Here is a 25,317-nt window from a genome sequence, read left to right as displayed (position 1 = left end):
ATTTTATGCATGTCTCAGTGCAGATTTTGTCTCACCCCATAGTAGCCATGAAGTAGTCCACAGGATCTGGCATCCAGCTTTGGGGTCTTCAGCACAAGAAAGACTGTTAGAGTGGATTGGAGGAGGCCATGAAGATGCTCTGAGGGCTGGAGCCCCTGTGCTGTGGAGACAGGCTAAGAGAGTTGGGTGTGTTCAACCTGGAGAGGAGAAGGGAAACCTTATTGTGACTTTTCAGTACTTAAGGGAGGCTTACAGAAAAGACGGAGAGTGAATTTTTACATGGGCAGATAATGATAGAACAAGGGGAAATATTTTTAAACTAATAATCAGCTCAGTTGGTTAGAGCATAGTGCTAATAACATCAAGGTTGTGTGTGGGTTTGATCCCTTTATGGGCCATTCACTTAGGAGTTGGACTCAGTGATCCTTGTGGGTCCCTTCCAACTCAGAATATTCTGTAAAAGAGGAGGGATTTAGATTAGATATTGGGAAGAAATTCTTCCCTCTGAGGGTAGCAAGGCACTGGCACAGATTGCCCAGAGTCCCATCCCTGGAAGTGTCCAAGGCCAGCTTTGACGGAGCTTGGAGCAATCTGGTCTAGTGGAAAGTGTCCCTGCCTATGGCAGGTGATTGAAGCAAGATGAGCATTAAGGTCCCTTCCAACACAAACTGGCCTGTGATTATATGATCAAGGAGTTCTGATACAGCTCCTTGTACGGTGCAAGACCTAGGACAGAAAATTTGGGAGGGAAGAGCTTAACTTTTGCTCCAGCTGGGACTGTTGACCATTGTCTCTGGCAAAGCAGTTTGCCAGATCCCTAGGTGGGAGGTGGAATGTGCTCAGACAGTTTTGTAATGTACCGAGAGTTGTTTAGAATGATCCAGAGGGAAGTGCATTATTTGCCTCACTCAGGGCATCAGATGCACACTTTCCACTGGACTTGCCTCCCCTGTGTTTTTGGAAGTAACTAGAGGAAAACAATGCAGGAAAAGGGGAAGGATGGCACATGGCTTTGGGTGGGGGAGTGTGAGCCTCTCAGTGAGGCAGAAAGAAGAACGGAGGGAGAGGACTGCAGAGGGATGTGTGAGAGTCAGAGCACTGTAAAAGGAAGACAATTCAGCAGAGCCACTAGGGCTTTGGAGTCAAATTTGAGATACTCAGACAGCAGGAGAGCTGCTGGGGCATTTCCTTGTTCTGTGATTCTTTAGGGCTTATAGTGAACTGTAGTCACCTGCCAGGTGAGAACCCTTTTAAAAGGGAGTGTTTCCTGCTGGCATACTCAGTCCATGGCCTGATGTATGCAGTAGTAGCTAAGCACTGTCTAAAGCTCTGAAGTAACGTATGTGGCATTAGGATGTGGTATGTGACCTATGCTGAAGGCCCAAATTAGGCAAAATAGCTTTAACTCAGCATCATCAAGATAAGTCCTCTGGACTTTTCCTGGACTGCACTATTGTGTGTTGAAGGTGCTGAATCTTGTCTATGGTAAACCTTTAGAAGATGTAAGCGAATATATGCTAATTTGACATATTTAAAGTCCTAGTCTAAAGAAGTCTAAATACAACCTGCATAAGGCAAAACTAAGCCTTATGACTTTTGAAGGGTGACTTAACCATGAGACAGTTCCCAAGTGTGCTTCCCAGTGCATCATCTTGCTGTCTCATCTCCTCTTTCTCTGTTCCTGAGGCTTCATCCAGTTCTACCTAGTCTGTTGTGCAGTTATGTGATGTCCAAGTGCTGCTGTTGCCTCACTGTGGAATCCCCCATGTTCCAGCTGCTGTCCCCATGATGTGCGAGGCATGGCTGATATCCTTGGAGCTCTCTGACCCCAGGCAGTACTATGGGGAGTTGTCTGACACCTACTACCACCTGGACCACTGGCAGAGGCTGCGCACAGCTGTCAGGATGCTGGAGTTCTGGGAGAATTTCAATGCTGAGCTGAGAGGCAGTGGCTTCTTCTCCAGGGTCTACAAGGTAAAACCGAACTGCAGGTGGCCCTGACCTGTGTGAGAGGAGCTGAGCAGATGCTGAGGCTGGGTAGGTGGTGGTGCCTCACCCGAGAAACCTGTCCCCAAGCTTATTTCCTCATCTTTGTCCTTCCCAGCTCACTCTGGCATGTGGGATGGGGTGGGGGAGGAGAGGACACCCCCACTTGCATACCTAGCCCATTGCCTTTCATGCACATCTTCCCTTTCATAGTCAAATAGCAAGATGGGAAGACACAATGAGTCAATGTTCCTTGATAGGGTCACCTAGCTGTACACAGGCTTGTCAGGGAGCTAAACTGAATGCTGGATAAGATTAGGGGATATTTATGCTCTGTGCAGATTTTGTTGCCAAAAGTAGCAAAATACATAGAAAAAAAGAATATAAAATTAAGCTCTGTGTGTCACCTGCTCTATCACCTCCACTGACTGCTGCCCTGTGTTAAGGTGATGCTAGGAAAGAGTAGGGGACCTGGGTCAAGGTCAGGATGGGACAGTCTGCTGGTCCGACCACTTCTACCTCTACTGCTTTCATGGTGAGAGACCTGTGACTCCCTGCAGGCCAGTGCAGGATGCAGGTGCTTTTCTCACTGGGGCTGTTGATTCACTCTCTGAACCAAGTTTCACTTGTGTGAGAGCTCTCTCAGCACAGCTAGCAGAACAAACCTTTAGTTAGGAGTAACTTACAGATTATTTACCTATGAGATTGGTATTTTGAGTTCACTGCCTCTGTGTGCCTGTGGTTTGTGACAAGGTCAGCTGGTGTTAAGTCACCCCTTCACTTGGTTTGGGTGGGCACTAGGTAACAGCAGCACAACGAATGTAGTGCATAGGGTGTTGAATTCATCTTTTCCACCCCAAGGACAAAACCACAGTGAAATGATTTCCCTTTCCCAGCTGCAGCTTGTTTTATGCTGACTCATACATATCTCTTCAGATGCAGCCCTCTCACAGGGACACTTCTGAAAATTGGAGGAAGGTGTTCACCCCTGGGTCTGCTGCATCCAAACACAAATCGTGACAGGATAATCATCGGTGTTAGGTAGGAAGACCTTTCATTCGAAAGTCCAGTTTCTTGATATCAGTCAGCTTTCAGATTTGTGAAATCTCTGGGCACTTACATGTGGCTGTATTCCTCCCTGGAAAGAGCCTTCATGCAGCCCTTGTCCTGCAGTAATCTCATGGGTGGTGTGGAGTGCTGAGTCTTCCCACATCCCTGGCGATGCATGAGGCTACTGCTTGAGGCAGTCTCAATCTTGCCAGGAGGCTGGACTGGGTGGGCCCTGAGAGGACCAGTTTGGCCCTGCTTTTGCTTTCAGATGGTTGTGCATCAACAAGCCATCAGAGATGCTTCCAGCCTCTCAGTGTGTGTCTGGCTCCATGATGTGGTAGAACCTAAGTCCTCTTCCCAGACCCCATAGCCTGTCTCACGCTGCTCCTGGTGACTCTCACAGACTCGGTTGTCATTTGCAGCAAGGGAAATGTCTGGAGAAAGCTCCAGGGACATTGTCATTTCTGGGCTTCAGGGTTGGCCCATTCTGGATCTACTAACAAGCAGAAAAGGAGTTTCAAACACAAAATGCAAACAGTATCCATGAGCTTTCCAAGACAGAGAAAAAGCTGTGAAATGATCAGTGGCCAGAATCAGTCACAGAGTGACTGGGGCTATTCTGCTTTTCTTCTGGGGACCCTTGGCAAGAGGAAAGGAAGCAAGAAGGACTAGATGGTGTCCTGCCAGTTGAGGAAACATCTCTTCAGGATATCTCAAGTCTGTTTAATGCCTCTCCCCTCACTGGTCAGGTGTGAGAGGTCATGGAGGAATCAAAACCCTTCTGTTGAGGAGAGGTGGGAGTTCTGTGTGCACAGGTATCTGGGGAACTGGATCCTGAATTTAGTTCTTCCTGGCCGGAGTTAGTGCAAGCCGACTCAGTGACTGCTGCAGGTGTGGTGCCTCATCCCTGGAATTGTTCGAGGCCAGGTTGCATGGAGACCTGCACAATCTGATCTGGCAGGGCAGGTGAAACTAGATGCTCTTTAAGGTCCCTTCCAACCCAGACCATTTTGTGATTCTATAACCTTCTCCCCCACATGCCTACATCATCACAGGGAGCATTCCTGTTCATCAGAGTGGTTGGGACTCATGCTGGAGGGGCTGCAGTGCCAGCCATGCTAGCTTAGGGGACTGTTGTGCTTTAACCCCAGCCAGCAACTAAACCCCACTCAGCAGCTCGCTCACTCCCCCACAATTGGTATCAGGGAGAGAATCAGAAGAGAAGAAGCTAGAAAACATGGCTAGAGATAAAGACAGTTTAATAGGGAAAGCAAAAGCTGCATACACAAACAAAGCAGAGCAAAACAAGGAATTATGCTTCCACGAGCAGACAGGTGTTCAGCCACCTTCAGGAGAACAGGGCCCCATCGCGTGTAATGGTTACTCGGGAAGACAAACACCATCAGTCCATATGTCCCCCTGTTCTCCTTCTTCTCCCCCACTTTATATGCCGAGCATGATGTCATATGGTATGGAATATCCCTTTGGTCAGCTGTCCCAACTGTGTCTCCTCCCAGATTCCTTGCCACGAGAAGAAGAAAAGGCCTTGGCTTTGTGTAAGCCCTGCTTAGCAATAATGTCAACATCTTTATATTATCATCATTGTCTTCAGCACAAATCTGAAACATAGCCCCATACTTGCTACTGTGAAGAATATGAATTCTACCCCAGCCAAAACTAGCAAAAGGACTCAGGATAATTTCACTCTGCAGCAAGATCCTCACCTAGCACTGCTGATGGCTTGTCATACCTGAATATTTCCTCTATGGAGTCATATCGTGGTATGGGAATATCAAATAGATATTCCCATAGAGTTTGGGTAAACTGCTCTTGGTGTTCTCTTAATCCCTCAGACACCAGTGTCCTTCATAAACAAAATTTAAATGTTGACAGTTTCTGTGTAGTAAAAAGAGAAGCTAGAGGATAGCAAAGAGAGGGGATTTAGCACTTTTAGCTAGGTTAAAGCCCAGGCTGTAAGCACCTGCTTGTACCTCTCTGCAGAGGAGTCTGTGGATCTCTAGAGCTGTCGTGGCAGCACCCTGGGCCTCTCTGAGAAGCTACTCCTGGACGACAGTATCAGAAACTGATGAATGAGATACAACTGGATGATGTGGGACCTTGCTCCTGCTGAGGGTATGCCAATCAGATTGGTAGCAGGAGAAAACTAAAATGGAGCTCTTGTGGGGGAGAGAAGTGGTGAAATGGAAAACACTGGTACCTGCTGTAGTGTCTTTGTATCACACAGACTTTTGCATAGAGTTATTGGTCCGTAGGGGCAAATGAGATCAAGAAACCTGCCCTGGCGGAGTGGCTGAAACTGGCCTTTGGGCCAGCTGCAGCTGTGTTGTGGTGGGAAGTGCTGAGCAACTCTGCTGTGTTTCCAGCAACTGGGGTCCCACATGAGGCTTTGGAGCACTTGAGGAGGGAAGGAGGGAAGGGGTGATGCTGACAACCCTGTGCTGGACCCTCAGTCCTTTCCATGCTGTTCTACATCATGGCTCCATCACAACCTACAGGAAGAGGGGGCGGGTCAGGAATTCAATCCCTTTCAGATGAGTCTTGGGTCCAACAGAAAGAAGCTGCAAGAATATTGGAGGCTTCATATACATGGATTAGACTGAAAATTACCAGTAATTACATTTAGGGTAATAATATCAGAGAGCTTTAGTCAGATGCATTGGCCTCACCCATCACTTGGTCTTTAGATCAAAGTAAAGCACTTTTCAGAAAAAGACACTTGATCTCAACATCAGTGCGGTTGCTGGAGGTAGTCAGGGTGAGAGTCTGGTGCTTATGGGAGCTCAAAAAAGTACTGATCTCTTCTGGCCTCAAAAAGTCTGTTCTACATAGAAGGCGCAACCTATAATATCCTTTCTGGTCTATTTTTGTCCTCCAACTTTATGTTTTCTGTCTTCTCTTGTCTGGTGAGTGGCAACTCTTGGTGCTAGTCAGGTACCCTCTCACCATATTAGACTGGCCTGAATTTCATTTCTGTTCGCTTGTAGGAGTAGTGGTATTCTTTGCCCGTCTTCCAGTTGATACCATCAGCATAGCTCCCATGCACACCCATCCAGTACATCCCATTCAGGTTTGAGTAATGGCAGTCATTGTACCACCACGCTCCTTTGTATTCTGTGGCACAGTTAAAGGAACTCATGTCATTGTCCTGATCTGTTGTTGAAAATGGCATGTCCCTGTGGTATGATAAAGAGTCTCCTGCAGAGAGCACACATTCACAGTTACTGCAGTAAGGATCACAAACAGGACCTTGATGTGCCTGTGCAACCTTGCTGGGCACCAGTGGCCCTTGCTGGGTGCAAGGCAAATTTTTTAAATCCCACTGTAATCTTGCCCCAGTTGCCCAGGTTTCTTCCTTGGTTCTGGACAAAAGAAGTATCCTGAGCTCTGCCAAAACACATGGACAATTTGTCTATGCCTGTGAATCAAATGGGTCAGATTCTCCTCGCATGTACATAGGTGTCGCTTCTCTTGCACTGTTCAGGTTCTCTGCAGACACACTGGTGTCTGAAATACCTGACAGAATTGCAGTGTAAAAAGCCACATAAATGCACTGGTCTCTCGGGTGTTGATTTCACTCATTCTTTTCTGAGGGATATTGAATTTTGAAGAGAATTTGGTTGCTTTTTAAAGAAAAGCAAAACATCAGGTATTAAGAGGATGCAGTGCTGTTGCTGCAACAGCTGAACAGCACCCCAGCCCTGGAAATGCCAAACTTTGTGGTCAAATATTTCCTGCCAAAGTAATCAAAAGCAGAACTTGGCCTGGCTGCTACAGAGCTCTTGGGAAGGTCAATTGGATTGGGTGCTGCTCAGAACCAGGCTCCACACTTTTTGTTAAACCATGTGGCTGGGCTTGTAGGTAATGCTCTGGGTCACATTTCTGTGATGGGTGTCTCTTTCCTTCCCTGCACCTAGAGGTCATGCACTAGAGGTACCATGGCCAGTTTTAAAAAACTGTTTTAAAATGTAGCTGATACAGGGAGTTTGCACAATACAGCTCTGCATTATAGATGCCGAGCACTTCTGAAATACTCTAGTAAAACAGACTTTCCCAGAGAGCTGCTTCAAACTTACCAGCATTTCCACCAAGGAAGTCCCCTAGAACTAGTCTGTATTTCTCAGACTCTCCCAAAACTCTGAATGAAGCGTACTTGGCAAAATAGTAGTTGTTCTCAAAGTCTCTCAGGTCAACGCGGAGTTCACAGGGTCCTAGAAGAGAAGGTTGACAGCAGTGGTGCAGAGCTTATGGTGGATATATCCCTGGATGTCAGGGTGGGGGTTTTAATGAGCCATGAGTTATCTTGAGAGGAGCTTCCACTACTTGAGAAATTATGTTTTATTTAATATTCCCACAGAACCTCCTGTACATATGATGGTTTTCTTGGGAAGCACCTTTTCCGATATGATGGTGAGTGGTCATGAACACTGAAAGCTACATGCCCAGGACTCCTGCATACAGACTTCAAAGCCTTGTGTGGACAACATGATGCCAATATAAACAGTTTCAGTAGGAAAATGTTTTGGCCTGTCTCCAGGATAGATCATGCAGCCAGCTCATTCTCTTTCTTGAATACTTGTTTGTTTGTTTGTTTGTTTTTAAGAATACAATTTCCTGTATGTAATGGTCTGCAAGAACCTACATCCCCTTTGGGATTAACAGTGGGGGGCATCAAATGGATGCAAGAAGCTCAGAGGTCTTTAATGATCCAGTGTGGTATAGGCATTGGACTCTCATGGCCCCAGCCCGGGACAGAGGCAGACCTTACCCAGCGAGGTGAGGAAGTGGATGTTGTCATTCCCCATCCAGAACTCTGTCAACTGATTGCCAAAGCCTCGTTTGTATGAATCCCAGTCTCGTAAGAATTTCACTGACCCGTCCCAGCGCCTCTGGAAAACCTACAGGAAAAGAGACCCTCAGCCACACCAGCCCATCCCTCACCCAAAGCATCCACAGCACTTGAAGTACACAGCCCCCTGCATCAGGACACTCCTGTGGGTCTCTGGGGAGCAAACCTCATAGGAGTCCCTCAATAAAGGATGTCCTCCATCTGCCCTTAGAAATGAGGAGGAAATGATTTGCTGATTTAAGCGGGGAGTGGCCCTTGGTCTGCTCCCAGAGACAACTCCTGGGAGATTCTCCTGCATCCACACAGGGACACACTGGCTTGCTGATGTGAACCTCAGCTGTCTGCTCAGTCTGTGTTTTCCTCCCATTTGTTTTTATTTTGAAGCCACCCTTTGCAGCCTTAACAAAAATCACTATATCAACATAAAAACCTCCCTCTCTCATCCTACTCACAATCCATCCCCCACCATCTGTGTCCATGTCGCAGAAGACAGCTGTGGCATTGCAGCCTTGAGGGTAGATGGTGTACCAGCCACTCAAGATCTTCCCTTTGCCCAACAGTTCTTTGCAATTCCTGGGTTCTGTGCAAATCAGAGAAAGAGATCAAGTGGAAGGAGTTATAATGTGCTCACTGCATCCAGGGAGCACACCAACCTCGAGGCTTGGAGCCCTTCAGCACTCAGCTAGCTCTTAACACTACAGGACCCTGGCATGCGGCTCTAAACCCTACCATGATTTCTGAGTCCATATATTGCAAAGGAGATGGGCACCTTCCAAGAGATTGTCTAAGGTGCTCAGAGTTCTCTCATTCACAATGACTCTCTTAGGAGTCTGGGTGATGGAGCTGCTGTGAGAAGGAATTTGTCCAGACTCCAAAATGTTTGGAGGACACAGAGAATGTGTGTGGAGTTGTCAGGAAAGGAGTAGTGATATAGAGAAACAGCTCCCTGGGATGCAGTGGTAAACAGCGTTCAGATCACCCTCTGTGAATTGAATCATAGAATCACAGACTGTTTTGGATTGGAAGGAACCTAAAGGTCATTTTGTTCCACCCCCATGCCATGGGCAGGGATACCTTCCACTAAACCAGGTTGTTCCAAACTCAATCCAGCCTGACCTTGAACACTTCCAGGGAGGGGGCAGCCACTGCTTCTTTGGGCAACCTGTGCTAGTGCCTCACCACCCTACTCAAATAGTTTTGAGTGAAGAATTTCCTCCTAATATCTAATCTGAATCTCTCCTCTTCTAATTTTAAATCATTTTCCCTTCTCCTGTCAATGCCCATGTAAAAAGTCACTCTCTAGCATTTTTATAAGCACCTTTTAAGTACTGAAGGGCCACACTGAGGTTTCCCCAAGACAGAAAACACTTCTGAATATATATATATAAAAAATATATATGTATACATATATGTACATATTATGCATAATTATTTTCCTTCCCCAAACCATACCTGCTAACAGAATCTCAGATTGACAAGTGACTGGAATGGTCCCTATCAGACAACCCAGCCTACAGCTGCATCTGTATCTGTCATAGGGAAAGTTTTGGGAGATGATCTCAGATGGTGGTGCTGGTGGTGCAAGTGACCCAGTGTGCTGTCTGATGCATGGATGCACAGCTGTACCAGGCTGTCTTGTGGGCATGTGTGTCCATCCTAATGGAGGTCTGGTCCTGGACTTGGCCTTTTCCTTGTTAGTCAAATGTTTCACATGCCCAGTAAACATAAAAGGGCATAGGAGTGCCTGTAGGAAATGTGTTTCAGGGATGCTGGGTGATGCATCCTGGGACTGGTAGTTTCCAAAGTATACTCTGACACACATGGGCAGTGTGACTCCCATGGTGGTTGGCTAGGCGAACCACGTGTCATCCAAAGGTATAAAAGGTGCTGTTTTCTTCTAATAAATGGATTTGGTTGTTGGAAATCCATGCAACTGGGTCGCGTGCTTTTTTATTACATTAATAAGCCATACATGGCACCCTAAATGCGAGGGCTTCTCCCTGTAACAGGGAAACATAGACTGCCTTGCAGCAAGGAAAATTGTGAGTGTGTTTGCCACTAGCTCATTTTAGGGCTCAGGGACACATACCGAGAAAAAAACCAGACGTCTTTAAAAGCATCAAGACTTCAGTGCAGAACGTGGCTGAAGGACGCAAAACTGAACCGAGCTTGAAAAAATTGAAAGTGCACGTGCCAGGAGAAGAGTGGCGGAGAACAAAAAGCCGAGAGGATGTGGAGAAGAAAAGCCGAGAAAGCAGCAGTGAACACAGGTCGAGAGAAGCGGTGAGAAACAGAACTGCCGAAAGCCAAGGCAGCAAAAAGCCGAGAAGCGGCGAGACTGAAAGCCGAACCGAATTGGTGAAAAAAGCAAGCGTCGAGAAAACGCACGTGAGACAAAAGCAGTAAGAGAAAAGGTAAAAAAGCATGAGGAATTCGGTTTCCCGGGACATAGAAAGGGATACAGAAGCCTTGTGTCTCTTGCTAAGACAATGTCCTATTGAGATCACACGCGCAGAAATAACAGATCTCTTGCAATGGATAAAATTCATTGCACCAGGTCTGCTGCTTGTAGAAGCTTGTAGAAGCTTTAAATATAACCACCTGGCAAAGGATCGGCAGATCCATGAGGGACAGAGTGATATAGAGGGGCAGGTGATGTAGAAGCCTCTAAGTGCCTTCCTACCTGGACACAAGTTATGGACACTTTGCGGATCGCTCAAAGAAGACAGAGCCCCCCCAGAGACACTAACACACATTTTCCAGCACCCCCCAGCCAGGCTGCTAGCCGCAGCCGTTCCCCACAACTCAGGAACAGACACGACGGTGGGGGGGCACCACGTGTGACCCGAGAGGATCTAACAATGGACTCGGGTTGGGATTTGCGTGGGCAGGAACGGGGGGAACGCGATGTAAGTTATGGTGAAGGTCCCGGTTTTGGTGCATGTGTGAGCTGCGGAGATAGGATGGGAATTTTAGTTTGTGAATCCAGTATACAGGGGTGAAGTGTAGGTTCCCGCCATGGCGTGGGGGAGGGGCACCCAGGAAGCTTACCCCCCCCATGTCGCTGATGACTCACGTCCGCGTGCTCCAAGAAACGTGGCATGGGCGCAGCCATCCTGCGTGCGAAATGGACCGGAACTTGAGCTGTCTCTTCCGACCCCGCAGCCATCTTGTCCCGACCACGTGCACAACAGGGGAGGTACTTCCCCGCCATCTTCTGCCATGCCACCACAGGGAGCCGAGTATATCGGAGTCACGGATAGTGAGGCATCAGAAGATGGAGAGGAGGAACCGGAGGTGGTTCCTCTGGGCGAGGGCGAGAGCGCAGGCGTGGGGGTGTCAGTTAACCAGTGGGAAAGATGCCACGAGGAGGTAATGTGGATGGGAGACTGGCAGGTTATTAAAGCATGCCCAGTTATATACCGGCCGTGCCAAAACCCTCAGTTCCAAAACTTGCCCTATGAGGTGACAAAGGAACTGAGATAGTTAGTTAAAGAGACTGGTGTTTCCTTGTCTCACACATTTTCATATCTGGAGACACTGAGTACCACTTACATATTTACCCCACATGATTGGAAGACCATTGAAAATGATTTTAACTACCACTCAGTACAGTGTCTGGTTAACTGACTATCGGGAGAATTGCTCAGCATATGCAAATGACCCAGGAGGTTCACAAGCAGGCATGACATAGTCATTTGGCAGGACAGGGGAAGTATGTGGCAGCAAATTCACAAGTAGGCTAGCCCCAGCAGATATATGAGGTGATCGCAAAACTGGCTTTGAGGGCGATGAGAAAGCTCCCTAGCATGGACAGAGACAGCCACCTGTCCTTCAGAAAGGTCCTGCAGGGATCAACTGAATCTTTTTCTCAGTTCCTCGCTCAGCTGCAGGCAGCTTTAAACAGGCAAATAGAACATGAAGAAGCTAGAGAGATGCTTTTTAGGCAGCTGGCATATGAGAACTCGAACCCGGACTGCAAGTGAGCTCTGCAGACTATCCCTAAAAGGGAAAGCTGCACCATCGCCGAGATGGTTTGAGCATGCCAGGGTGTCGGATCTGTTGAACATCATACTGCCTCTCTAGCAACAGCCTTAAGTGCCCTGCTAAGATTGCAGGATGGGACAAGAGGGAGAGGCAGCTGCTACAGATGTGGCGCTGCTGATCATTTTCAAAAGGACTGCCCCAAGAAACCTCCCTCAACAGTATGCAAAAAATGTCAGCATGAGAAATGGGGGACAAAAAACCCTTCCCAGCAGGGAAACTGGAGACGGGGCGAGACCGCACGTCCCGGTTCAACAAATAAATATGGCTCAAGAAAACAGGTTACTGATCTGCTCACCGCCACCTCAGGTAGTGGTGGGTTGAACCTGGCCTCCAGAGAGCCAGTAACTATAACATCTACTGCCGTAGTGTTAATCCCTGGGGCCCTTTAAGACCAGGAGTCCATGTCCTTCTAATAGGATGGTCATCAACCACCAGGATGGGCTTGTTTTTCTTACCCGGAGTGATTGGCTCAGACTCTCACAGCGAGATACAAATAATGGCATGGACTCCAGTGCCTCACTTTTACATACCTGAGGGACATAGGCTTGCCCAGTTAATCCCCTTTTACAGCGTGTCACCAGCTGGGGAGGGGGAAGGGGGCTCAGGGGCTTTCGGGAGCACAGGCAAGCCTCAGATATTCTGGGCAAGGACCATTTCTGCAGCACAGCCGATGATGACGTGTCAGATAGACAGACACAGATTCAAAGGCCTTGTGGACACAGGAGCAGACATTACAATCATTAAGGACACTGACTGGCCAGCTGAATGGCCTACTGTTTATCTTGCTTCGACTATCCAGGGGGTTGGAGGCACGCAAAGGCCTAGGCAGAGTGCTCAATTACACACAGTGCTGGGGCCAGAGGGACAAGTTGCCAAAGTAGCTCCTTTTGTTGCTCCTATTCCATGCACATTATGGGGACGAGATGTACTGGGACAGTTTGGTGCTGTCATGCATTTCATGGAGATGCTCAGATTTTTCAATGAGGGCCATTGACCAGCCGTTCCAAGGACAGATTAAGCTGTCATGGAAAACTAATGACTCTATATTGGTCGATCACTTAAGAGAACAAGTTCAAGAGCAACTCGTTGCAGGACATATAGTGCCAACCTCCAAACCGTAGAACACTCTGGTGTTCTGCATACCCAAGAAAAGTGGCAAGTGGAGGATGCTGCATAACCTAAGAGCAGTCAACTCAGTGATAGAACCTATGGGGGCATTGCAGTCAGGGCTTCCTTCACCTGCTATGCTTCCAGCAGGATGGTCGGTAGTGGTAATCGATTTAAAAGACTGTTTCTTCACTGTTTTTCTACACCCCGACGATGTGCCACGATTTGCTTTCTCCATCCCTGCTCTAAACCACACACAGCCAATGCAGAGATACCACTGAGTTGTTTTGCATTAGGGGATGAGAAACAGCCCGACGATATATCAGACCGTTGTGGCAAAGGCTATCTACCCTATCAGAAGGCTTTACCCCTCAGCAATCATTTACCACTACGTGGACGATATCTTGGTCACCACGGCCAAAGAAACTGAGTCACAGACTGTTATTACTGCTCTGACTAATGCTGTCCAAGAAGCAGGGTTGCAGGTCACTCCAGAGAAGATCCAACGATCTCAGCCCTGGACCTACTTTGGATGGTGGATCACACAACAGGAGATCTCACCCCAGCCAATTCAGATTAAGGTAAAGGACACTTTAACCTTAAATGAATTGCAGAAACTTTCAGGAGCCATCAACTGGCTAAGGCCTATTTTAGGCTTGACCACAGAAGAGCTGCACCCCCTGTTTTAACTGCTGAAAGGCAATCCAGACTTGACATCTAGTCAATCTCTGACTATGGAGGCAAAGCAGGTGTTAAAGACGTTCTAAGGCAATCGAGAGCAGACAAGGCAGAAGGAGAAATCCTGAACTTCAAATCTGCCTTGCCCTTGTTCCTAACAGGTTCCAGCCATTTGCAGTTTTGTTTCAGTGGGACCAAACTGAACTGGATCCACTGAGGATCCTGGAGTGGCTGTTTCTGCCCTATTCACCGCCTAAAACTGTGTGGACGACAAACAAAATGTTTGTCAAGCTTGTCATTAAGGGCAGAGGATGGCTACAGGAGCTGGACGGACAGGATCCATCAATCATCTACGTCCTGGTGATGAAGGACAGCCTCGACTGGCTGCTAGCTGAAGACACTGGATTCCAGGTTGCCTTGGCAGGCTATGATGGTGACATTTCCATTCACTACCCTAAACACAGGCTTTGGGCAGAAATAGGCAACTTACCCTTAAAAGCCACAACCAGATGCCAACACCAGCCAGTTAAAAGGCCTCGTGGTCTTTACTGATGCATCAGGAAAGTCGAAAAAAGCTGCAGTGACATGGGTACACCCTGCTACAGGACAGTGGGAACAGGAGGTACAGACCATAAACCATGGTTCTGTACAGGTCCTAGAACTTGCAGCTATTTGCATTGTCTTTGAACTCTTTTCAGATCAACCTATTAATATTGTTAATGACTTTTGTTATGCAGCAGGTTTGGTTTCACATCTCAAGGCTTCCTTCCTTCGGGATGTTGCAAACCCACATTTACTTGTTGAAATACATGCTGTATGGGTTCTTGTCAATCACAGAAGGTTTGATTTTTACATAATGCATGTTAGATCACACATGGAAATGCCGGAGCCCGTAGGAGAAGGGAACCAAAGGGCAGATGCAGCAGCTATGTTCATAACAGTGCCTAGAATGTTTGAGGAGACTAAATTGTCTCATTCCTTTTTCCACCAGAATGCACATTCTCTGAAGACACAATTTCAAATTACCATCAATCAGGCTCGAGACATAGTTATGTCATGTCCCGACTGCCAGCAAATAACTCCAATGCCATCCCAGGAAGGAGTTAACCCCAGGGGACTAATAGCTAATGAGGTATGGCAGACAGATGTTACATGCATACCAGAGTTTGGTCGGCTGAAATACGTTCACGTTACAGTTGACACACACTCCAAATACATAACTGCCACTGCACACACTAGGGAAAAGGCAAGGAACATAATAAGGCACTGGCTTAGCTGCTTTGCAACGCTAGGGACCCCAGAAAGGCATACACTTCAGCAAAAGTCAAAACTTTCCTGACAGACTGGGAGATCTCTCACCCCACAGGCATACCGCATTCACCCACGGGACAGGCCATGGTAGAGGGAGCGCACCATACTCTAAAGGACATGCTAAAAAGACAAAGGAAAAGGGGAGTCTATCTGTAGCCCACAGGAGTGTCTGTGGAAAGCAGCATATGTCATAAATTTTTTAAATTGTGACAGTGCTGAGAAAAGCAGGTATGAGAGACAACACAGACCTCAGGCATTCTCCTCTCCCAAGCCACTGGTCATGATAAAAGATTTAATCTCAGGGCAATGGATGGGACTGGTGGACCTCGTGACGTGGGGAAGGGGATATGTGTGTATATCTATAGGTAAAGAACTAAAATGGATTCCCTCCAGGTGTGTCAGACCCTGCATAGGTACACCCTCACAGCAGCAGCAAGAACCAGAGTAATACAGAGTGAAGAAACTGCAGATAGAGATGCACAGCTGATGTTTACCATTTGATAGTTGATGTTTACCATTTGGTGTTTACTACTGGTAACTGTGAAAATGACTAATGTGGAAAAATACAGTTTTGCTAAAAGCCATGGATGTGCATGTGAGGAATGGGTGCAGTGGCCACCGGTGTGGGTGTGTGTGAGTGAATGAAAGAGAGTTGTGTGAATGTATAAGCACTTTAAACACTAAGCCTTAAAAAGGTAATGTTACCTCAGCCACGCGGTCACGCTAGAAGAATTCAATTCATGACATTTACGTTGTTGTTGAAATAGAGTTGAGTTTTCCCTTTTCTACATAAACTCTGAGATAAATAAAGGTTACATAAGTACTACCCGGTAATGCCAAAACCCTCAGATCAATAAACTTGTTGTTTATCCCAGTTATATTATACCTCTTAGGAAAATAATGGTTCATGTTCATATTAAAGAGGTTCAAAAGGTTAAAGAGAAAAATTCTAATAAATAAGTTTGTTGAAGAACCAAAGTAAGCAGTGAGCTGGGTCACTGTGATACTATGGCAATTGTTAAAGGTTTTACATTTTTACATTTTTTTAAAAATGTACTGTTCTATTATTTGCACTGTTCTATGATTCACCTTAAATATTAAAGTCAGGGGAGATGTAGGAAACGTTTCAGGGAAGCTGGGTGATGCATCCTGGGATTGGTAGTTTCCAAAGTATACTCTGAGACGCATGGGCAGTGTGACCCCCATGGTGGTTGGCTAGGTGAATCATGTGTCATCCAGAAGTATAAAAGGTGCTGTTTTCTTCTAACAAACAGATTTGGTTGTTGGAAATCCATGCAGCCAGGTCGGGTGCGTTTTTTTTTTTTTTTTTTACATTACTAAGCCAGGGCCTCTGGTGGTCTAGTGGTTAGGGTGCAGGACTCTCACCGCTGCGACCCGGGTTCGATTCCCAGCCCCCCGGGCAGATGGAGCTCGTCAGCCCTGTAAGGCAATCCATCTAAGAGAAGGTCACTCTAAACAAACCTACGTCCTGGGGACCTCACTGCCACTGTCCAAGCTTGCTCGGCCCCGGCAGATGAACCTCAGGATTAAAGGGTGGGCTCAGTTCAGCGCACGCTGTGTCTCACCTAAAAAATCCACTGCGCAGGCTCGAAGGGTTAATGACCTTTCCCAAATCTTCGCTCGTGAAGACTGGCCATTATATAGTCCACCAAACGTCCACTCTGCAAAGCTGATAGTGGCATGAAGACCTAGGAAGAAACTCACCCCATATTTCTGGAAATCCAGGCTCTCCTTTTGTTCCTGTTGGACAAACGACACCACCAATTTTTCTTCAACTTCCACACTCAGCACTCCCCTCCCCCAGCATCATTTGCTTAGACAAATCTAGCTGCACTGGAGAGCTGTGATATTAGGGAAAGTTCTTGGCTCATCTGTGCTAAGCATGGAGAAAGGTATGGAGGATTAAATAAATATAAGCTCTGCCCTGGCTGCTCCCAGGCCCACCAGAGGAGACCCACCTGCCCATCTGCACAGACTCAGGAGAGCACAGGGGGGCATGTGGGAACTCAAGTCATAGACCCCTGAAACTACCCCAATGACACCCAGCACCCTCAGACACTGGAAGCAGCTCTGCAGGTTGCCCAAGAGTACATGGGGTGGCTGCTGGGTGGTACACAAGCTGATGGTGCCAGGTAGCAGCACCAGGTGCTGGAGCTGAGGGCAGCACTTGTTGCTGAACAGCTGGTTTGGGAGGAGTGTTGCCCGCAGCACCTGGGCCAGGGCTGAACCTATGATGGGGCACAACTATCACCAAAGAGCCCTAGTGGGGTACTTCCATTTCTCTATAATTGCTCCCATCTGGTGTGTTGTTCCAGAACAGTACAAGGTGGAAGTTTAACAAAGTAACTCACATGCTAAATGTGCATGATTTACCTTTCAGTCCTGGGAAGCCAGGCTCTCCAACTGTTCCTGCAAAACACAAGAGGGAAATGCTCGTCACATATGAGCAATGTAAATGAATTACTGTGGCTCCCCAGATGGCTGCTCCAGCCCCTTCATTTGTCCCAAATGTACAAGAGAGCCTGTCAAGAGGTGCAAAGATATGGTACTCAACTGAGTGTCCTAGGTGTTGCTGCCATGGCTGTTCTCTTGATCAGCAGTATCTCTCGGATACAACAGGAAGATCAGGATAGAGGGAAGAGAGAACTGCTGTGCCACCTCCTGAAGTGTATGGGGGATTCACAGTTCCACTTCAGTGACTTTTTGTGCAGGGTTTCTGTTTATAGTCAACCACTTCTGAGATTTTGTGCAATAGCTGCTTTTTCAGTTGGTTTGTCCATCTCCTGCTAGAGTTTCAGTTCAAGTCTTTGGTGCATTTGGCCAAACTGTTTTCCCTGCTAGTGAGTGCACTGGTGCTAACTTGTACTCGTTTCTTTAGAAGAGGTACTTTTTCAATATTTGTAGCACACAGGCCCTGCTGAAGATCCTAAGCACAGCCTGGGTGGTGAAAGCCAGTTTCTCAAGAGACATGTTCCTCTTTTCAGGGGCTCATCCTATTACAAGAAAACCTCACCCTGTAATGGATGTTTCCTGGTGGTTTGATCACATCCTTCTGATCAAGTAGGCATCGCGCACTGACTCCAAGCCTGGAGGATGCTGGAAGCACTGAGCATCGTGCCTCTGCTTCAGGCCTCTGAGATGAAGCTCTGCAGTGAGTTTCAAAGTTCTCAGAGCTGTGGGATATTTGGGCAGGTTTGTTTTGTGGTGAAGGAAGGTTAATGTAGGAGTGGGGAATGGGGAGAGGCGTGATTTTATGAGTCTGTTAAGGATCAGTGTGAACTTTGAGAAGAGTAGTATCTTCCTCTGTGCTGTGGTCCCACTCAAGGACACTGTTTTTAGTGCTCACTCCATGCAATAGCCATATCCCAAAATCAGGCTTTGCGTATGCTACTTTGGGGCTGTTTCTTGGACTATGGCCAACCAAGTCTCACAATGCATGTCCTGAGCTTGGGGAGATTTATGGATTAGAACTGAATATGTTACCTTTTGCACCAGGTGGTCCTGCTTTCCCGGGCAATCCCTGATCTCCCATTTCTCCTGCAAAAAAAGACTCATTTTTTATGTGCACGTTACAGACTGACCAGAAGAGAGAGGTCACAAAATCCGGGAGAGCTGGGCCTTTGCTTTCACAGAAGAAAGGGAAGTGGGTTTTGTTAATTACATTCAGACTTGCAACATAGTTTACTCTTTTACCTTACTCCTTTTCTTCTGCTGAAACCTCACTACACTGGTACTTCAGTTTAAGTCTTAATCTGCAGTTCGCATAAAAATTTCTATGAGTTTTTTATATGGTGGAGCCTGTCCATGGATTTGGCTGTGGTGGATATGCTCCCTCTGCTGATGTGATTCACCTTCTCGATGAGGTGGCTATGAAAATCCTGAGGGAACTCCATCTCCCTTGCTTCCTGGGGTAGAGGATACCAGTACAGTTCTCAAACTATTCCCCAGAAAACATGCAGGAGCATCATAGCCTCCCTCCCATCCAAAGTGTTCAATACAGACCCAGAGAATAAATGGATTATTTTGCTGCAAAGAAACAAATGAATTATGACACTTCGAACCCCAGGATCACTTTATGACTTTCAGACTTGTGACAGGGCTCAGGGAAGAAAAAGGTGACTCCATGTGTACCAGTACATGTCTACTTGGTGATGTTTTCCACTCCTATTTGATTCTCCAGTTGCTAACAGCAGCCAGTGCGAAGGCTGCCACTGCTGCAGCCTCGTCGGACTTCCCCTACTTAAAGCAAAAATACTGTCCCATATCACAGTTCTCATCATTGGCTTTAGGAGTGTCATAGGTTTACTTGTTCTAAAAATCCAAGCAGAAATTTTCCTTTCACCTGTCCCACTGTAAAAGAAGGTGTTGAACGAGGGAGGGGGAAGGGTTAATTGACTATACAAAAGAACTAGCTGGCAGACCTGCATTCGAGTCTGATAGCTTTCTCTAAGGCTGGGGAGGGGGAGGTGGATGTTGGGGGGAAGGAGTTTCTTCTCCTCTCCTCTCTTTGGAAAGAGGCACTTCACTCTTCTACCTTAACGGCAAGGACGTGTGTGTGTGTGTGTGTGTGTGTGTGTGTGTGTGTGTGTGNGTGTGTGTGTGTGTGTGTGTGTGTGTGTGTGTGTGTGTGTGAACAACTCCGAAGCCGAAGCCGTCTTGCTCTCGACCTGGTCATCTGGCTGCTCTCCGGCCTTGGTTTGCCTGTGTGCTGCCCTGTCTCCAGCCTGAATCTGCTCAGAATTCATTGGAGAGTTTGTGCTCATCGTTGAAAAAGGGGGAGTCCTGACCACAGCCAGCTACAGATAGCGTGAGTTTAGTGGGAGGGAAACTGCCCTTCTTTCCCCTTTTCCCCTTCCCATCCTTGGTGAGGGAGAAAAATCTCCATTTTTTGGCTTCTCCCGTGATCCAGGGCCCCCACACAGCGACCGCCAGAGCCAAACATCACCCCCTGCTGGCCAACACTGAGCACTGCAGGCTCTGCTCCTCCAGGATCCAACAGCGCTCCTGCCAACCGTGATTAGAATCGCGCTGAGGACAGAGGAATATCAAAGTGTTTCCTTTTTTGAAGGGGACTTTTGGGTGCAGGATTATTGTTTAGTTGTTTTTGTGTTCTTTTGCTGCTTTTGCCAATACACATATATCCTTTAATAAAGGGTTGTTACTTTTCTTTTTATTCCATACTTCCTCGATTGGAGCCTCTTAATTTCGGATTTACAATAGCTGAGAGAGAGGAGTTTAGTCTACCTCATAACTAGCCCTTCTTAGCAAAATACTTTCAGTCTCATTAAACTAAGACAGGGATCTCACCTTTTTTTCCTGGGAGACCTGGTTCTCCTTTTGGGCCAGACACACCTGGGATACCTGGGCATCCTTGGAGAATGGCGAGTCGGTCAGCATCACCCAGTCCCACTATTCTCACCTCTGAGGAAATGAAGACAGTATTTGTGGAGATTATTAGGGTTCTGAAATATTTTGGAGAGGAAGCCAAACACTCTGAAGTTGAGGAACAACTCAATCAAAAGCAATGACTGTGGAAAATTGGAGGTGTTGCGGGAAGTAATAGCTGTTGTATGAATGGCATTGAGGATCTCACATGTTAGAGGAGCCAGACTCTGAATCTCTCTTGCCTCAGGAGAGTTCAGTAGGAGAAGAGGCTGATATATATGAAATGTATATGACATTGCCTGATAAATATACTGCAGCTTAATATAACAAAACCTGAGAGGTGCATCAACGGGGTATTAACAACGGAGTAAGTGACACTGATGGATCTGTGGACAGTTAAGCGTTCTTCTAAATTTCCTGATGGCGGGTCAGTTTGAAATTGCCCCTGTGGGCTTCATGACGAATACAGACAGAACACTGCATTGAGCAGCATCCCCAGGCTTCCAGCGTGCCTAGCACCCAGCAGGCATCCACCGATCCTCTGTATTGTTCTGCATCCTTTGGTAACTGTGCCAAGGCACTACTGAAAAAAACCTTAACCAGGATGGAAAATCTCAACAGGGACAGCCTGTTCCTAGAGATCCCGCTGGTGACTGGGGAAGGATGTTACATCTTTAATTGGAGGTTGCTTTGTTAAGTGGCTGATGAGATTTCAGCCTCTCCCTCCCCCTCCTCCCACTTGCCGTTGAATTTAAAAAAGCATAGAAGGAAAAAATCACATGCCTCTTCCCCCCACCAAGGTCCTTCTCTTATGGGGAGAAGTGGCGTGGCAGTAATATTTGTGCTCCACTCACCCGAACAGGTGTCCTCAGCATCACAAATAGTCGTTGTCAGACTGAGTAGTACCAGGAGGGCTGGAGCTGCCCTCCCCATGGCCAGCACTGCTCTCTACTCTCTGCACGGCTTCTCTCAGCCACCTCCCAGGGACTGTTGTCAGCACTGACCCATCTAAGCCTTTTATATCTAACAAAGAGCTCCAGTGTAAGCTCCACCTCTGCACTTGCCCACTGAGGCCTGGCTAGGTCTTAAGCTGTTTCCCTGATAAGCCACTTTCCACAAATCTGTTTGGAAAATTCTTGCCCAGCTGCCCCCACTGCCTCACCTCTGCCCTGCTAAAATTCTAGATGGTTTTCCCTTTTCATACCGTGTTTCTAGAGAAAATGAAACAGCAAAAACTGGTTTAGCTAAGTGTAGACATCCTTCCTCATCCTGCCTGCTACCCTTTGTGAAGAGCAGAACTCACTGTGTAGATGGGGAAAATGAGTCACTGGGAGTAAAAAGCCCAAGGTCAACTCAGACCAGTGGCAGAAAGAAGTACAGAGCCTGGCTCACACTGCAGCACTGCCTGCCCACCAGTGCAGCACCACTTCCCAACCCTTCAAATGGAGGCTTCTGTTTGTACATGAACCATGAGTGTCATGGAGTTCACACTCTGTGCATCCAGGCAAGGGTAGGTAGGCAGAGCATATTTGATTTTTTCCCCCCACCTTTCCATTATATTTTCAAGCAGAATTTCTTGTTTGCTTTCTTGTTGCTGTGCTCTGCTCATTTGTGGCAGCGTTATTAGAGGCCCAATATGCTACATATGCAGTTCCTGGGATGAAATTAGATGATCATCTTTCTTCCTTCAGAAGAAAGCCTTCCAGAAGGAAAGAGAAAATGGATTAGCAGGTGCTAGGGAGGGAGAGATCTGTGCAGAACAACTCTAGGGTGACTGGGAACTTGTACACCTCTCTTTTCTCATCTGTACAGCCTGTGCTGCCCATCTGGGATGGACCAAGGGGCAGGTGGAGGAGAAGTAGAACCAGCCCCTAGCACTGAGAAGCTTTCTCATGCCCGGTGCCTCTGCTCTGGGTTTGGAAAAAGCTGCAATACCTTGTTCCAACTATCTAGAGGCAAAAACATTTGCCTTCAACTGTTCCCTTTGATAAATCATTCCATAAATGCAAAGGCCTTACAGATTACCCCATTGTTACAGTCTCTCAAGGGCTTGAGGTTAAATCTGTCCCGATTAAAAATAAAATAAAATAAAATAAAATAAAATAAAATAAAATAAAATAAAATAAAATAAAATAAAATAAAATAAAATAAAATAAAATAAAATAAAATAAAAAACTTAAGAATGGGTTTGCCTAGCTTTACCCAGTTTTTCCATCAGGAGGATCCAGTTCTGGGTTGGGCTCAGATGTACGTTATGGGGACAACTGTGATGTGTCTGCTCACCACTGATGCATTCAGTGGTAACAGCTGGGTGCATCCAGCCTGTGGAACACCATTTTCTCCCTACTTTCATCTCAGAGAGCAGCACTGTCCTTGTCGATGAAACTACTTTTACTTGGAAGCAGAGAGGAAACTGCCAATGAAAAAGCTTAGTCCAAAGTAGGTCAGGTTCCCGAGGGTAGATTTTGAAATTAGCCCAGTGATCAATATGTCCTTAATTGCTTTTTCTCATCCCAGCACCCAGTGAAGATTGCAGAGGGCTGATCATTTATACCATCAGAAATTCTTTTGTATATTTACATTCTTTCTTGAGCCCTGGGAAATGCCCCCTATGAGCCTTGAAATTCGAGGGTCACTTGAGGATGAGAAAAGAATTCTAAGCACACCGGGTGAATGGGAAGCACCTCTGAACATTGTGACCAGTCAGTTCACCTCTACAGACATAAGTGCCAAGAATGAAATTCCCAGAATTGAACTCATATACAAATCCCTAAGAAATCAGCTTAGGAAATCAGAAGGCATAAAGAGCTTCAAAAAGTTCATGTGGGAGCATCATAACCGTGTTTAACAGGGGATTTAGCACTGATTAATGCAAAATTGTAGGTGGAATCCTGGTTACTAGTGGAGTCCTAGGTCTCCACTTCTGCCAGGTTGCTGGAGTTTTGCAGGGAGGATGGTTAGAGAGTGAAAGCTGTAACTACAGAAAAAACAAGCAGCCAATCCTAGTCATTGTATTCCTCTGCTCTATGGTAACCTCAGGACATTGTCATGCAAGTCCTAAAGCTGCAAGAAGGATAGATGATGGGCACTGGGAGGTGGGAGGTAAACTCTGACAAACCTCACTTTAAGGAACGTAAAATAAGAGTTTTCATGAGATTTGGCACCATTATGGGTACTCAAGGGGAGCTTTCTTGTGCTTTGAAGACTTGTCATGCTGGGAAAGGAGTAGTGTCAGCCTGCAAGGATAGGTTAACATCCAAAGCAAAAAAGAAAGATGTTCTTCTGGCTTGGCCTATTTATATCTCTTATAAATGTTATGTGTGAATAACGAAGTTTTACAGGTTTTCTTCTTTGATGAACACTTACAATTCCAAGATAGAATTTCTTCATCCCATAACCAATCTGTGGTGGAGATATTTGCCCAAGCTAAGATAGCAGAATTTTTTTCAAAAGATGTCCCTTGTTTATTCCTTTCTGCTTCTTTGTTTTGTGAACCTATATCTCCTTTGGGTGCTAGAGCCCCTTGGTGACAAGAACCCTACCGCTCGTTTCCCTTGTCCTTACCACAAAATCTGTTGCAAGTCCCAGAAGCTCCAAAAGAGCATAGGTTGAATTTCTAGGCAGTTATTCTTGCCATGGAGCGGAAATGCAGTGTTGCCCAGCTCACACTTTGGGTTTCATATGTTGCATTACTTCAAGGGCATTCCAGGGCAGCTTCAAGGGAAGCTCCTGGCTGTGAGGAGCTCAGGCTGCTGGTTTCACTGCTCTTGACCCACAGACTCTTCCTGCTGGGCAGAACAAAGCCAACTTTTCCCATAGCTGGTGCAGGCTGTAGCATTTCTTAGTACTGGCAGCCATGCAGTGCAGTGATTCATGAACATAGACCATCCACTTTCAACCTGTGTCTAGAGGCTCCTTCCCCACATTTCCACACATCGATTTTGGGGTACAGTGATTTCCTAATTTCATCTTGATTTACTATATCCTTAAAGCTTGTGAGTTCCAGGATGTCCTTGACTAAGGCATGCTACCTGTTCCACTGATTAGGTCTCTTTTCTTCCTGATTAGGCTTGAAAGTATAGAAAGATCCAACATCAAAAACATCCTGACCTAAATAATCTTGACATATTCCACATTTTGCAACACCAGCAGAGAACGAATGTGATTCTGAAAACATGCTGTTATGTTTCTAAAACTTCTTTATTTTTTTCCTCAGTATCACAGTTTTGTAGGGAACTTCAGAACAAATAAATTTCAAAAAATTCTGTGGTTATGTAAATTCAACTTCCCAGGAATGCTTCAATGAAGAGAAGATAGTTCAAAATAAGGTAACTCTCACCTTCTTTTCCAAACTTACCCACCCATATCAAGAGCAACACCCAGATACATTGTGGTATGTAATATGTGGTCTGAAGCATCCTGGGAGCACGAGCTCCTGTGCACTGGCATGCCATGAACCGAGACACACATTTTTCCACAACCACAGACTCACTCACCTATGATCCCCATTTGCTGGGTTTCTCCCTCTCATATGTAAGGTTCCTGAGCTCTAATACAAATTTTTACCAGCAAGCTATCTGCACATAGTCCTGTCTTTCTAATATAGCATTTCCCTCTCCTTCAGCATAGCTCCAACTCATCCAAAGTCCCTGCACGTAGCAAACCGGGTCCATCCAGTCTCTGCTTTGAGCTTCAGATGCGAGTTTTTAATCTACTCACAAGTCCCTTGATTGATGATCCCTGTCCGATCCCCTGCTATCTTACTGCCATCATACCTCAATCTGGGCTTAGTTTAGGCTGAGACAGCAGCACAGAGACAATGATGCCTCCTTTGCCAACTGAGACCTGGAGTTCAGCTTTCCACA

The 25,317-nt window shown here is 46.5% G+C and overlaps 1 protein-coding gene across 2 annotated transcripts; it reads right to left on the bottom strand.

The window, feature by feature from the left end:
• Window positions 1-5,715: 5,715 nt before the first annotated feature.
• Window positions 5,716-21,427, bottom strand: LOC108507044 (ficolin-1-like). Of its 2 annotated transcripts, XM_017834642.1 has the most exons (9): window positions 21,307-21,427; window positions 20,375-20,488; window positions 18,551-18,604; window positions 17,441-17,476; window positions 16,772-16,807; window positions 8,356-8,483; window positions 7,823-7,952; window positions 7,131-7,265; window positions 5,716-6,252 (listed from the first exon to the last, which is right to left on the bottom strand). In XM_017834642.1, the coding sequence occupies exons 1-9, from the start codon at window positions 21,383-21,385 to the stop codon at window positions 6,005-6,007; spliced, it is 960 nt and encodes a 319-aa protein (XP_017690131.1). In that variant the 5' UTR covers window positions 21,386-21,427; the 3' UTR covers window positions 5,716-6,004. The 2 variants fall into 2 exon arrangements, with proteins under 2 accessions (XP_017690131.1, XP_017690132.1); XM_017834643.1 differs by lacking the exon at window positions 18,551-18,604.
• Window positions 21,428-25,317: the final 3,890 nt, after the last annotated feature.

This window comes from Lepidothrix coronata, unplaced genomic scaffold (genome assembly GCF_001604755.1).
Source record: "Lepidothrix coronata isolate B3197 unplaced genomic scaffold, Lepidothrix_coronata-1.0 Scaffold237, whole genome shotgun sequence".
NCBI lineage: Eukaryota > Metazoa > Chordata > Aves > Passeriformes > Pipridae > Lepidothrix > Lepidothrix coronata.
This window is presented reverse-complemented; position numbering and strand designations above follow the sequence as displayed.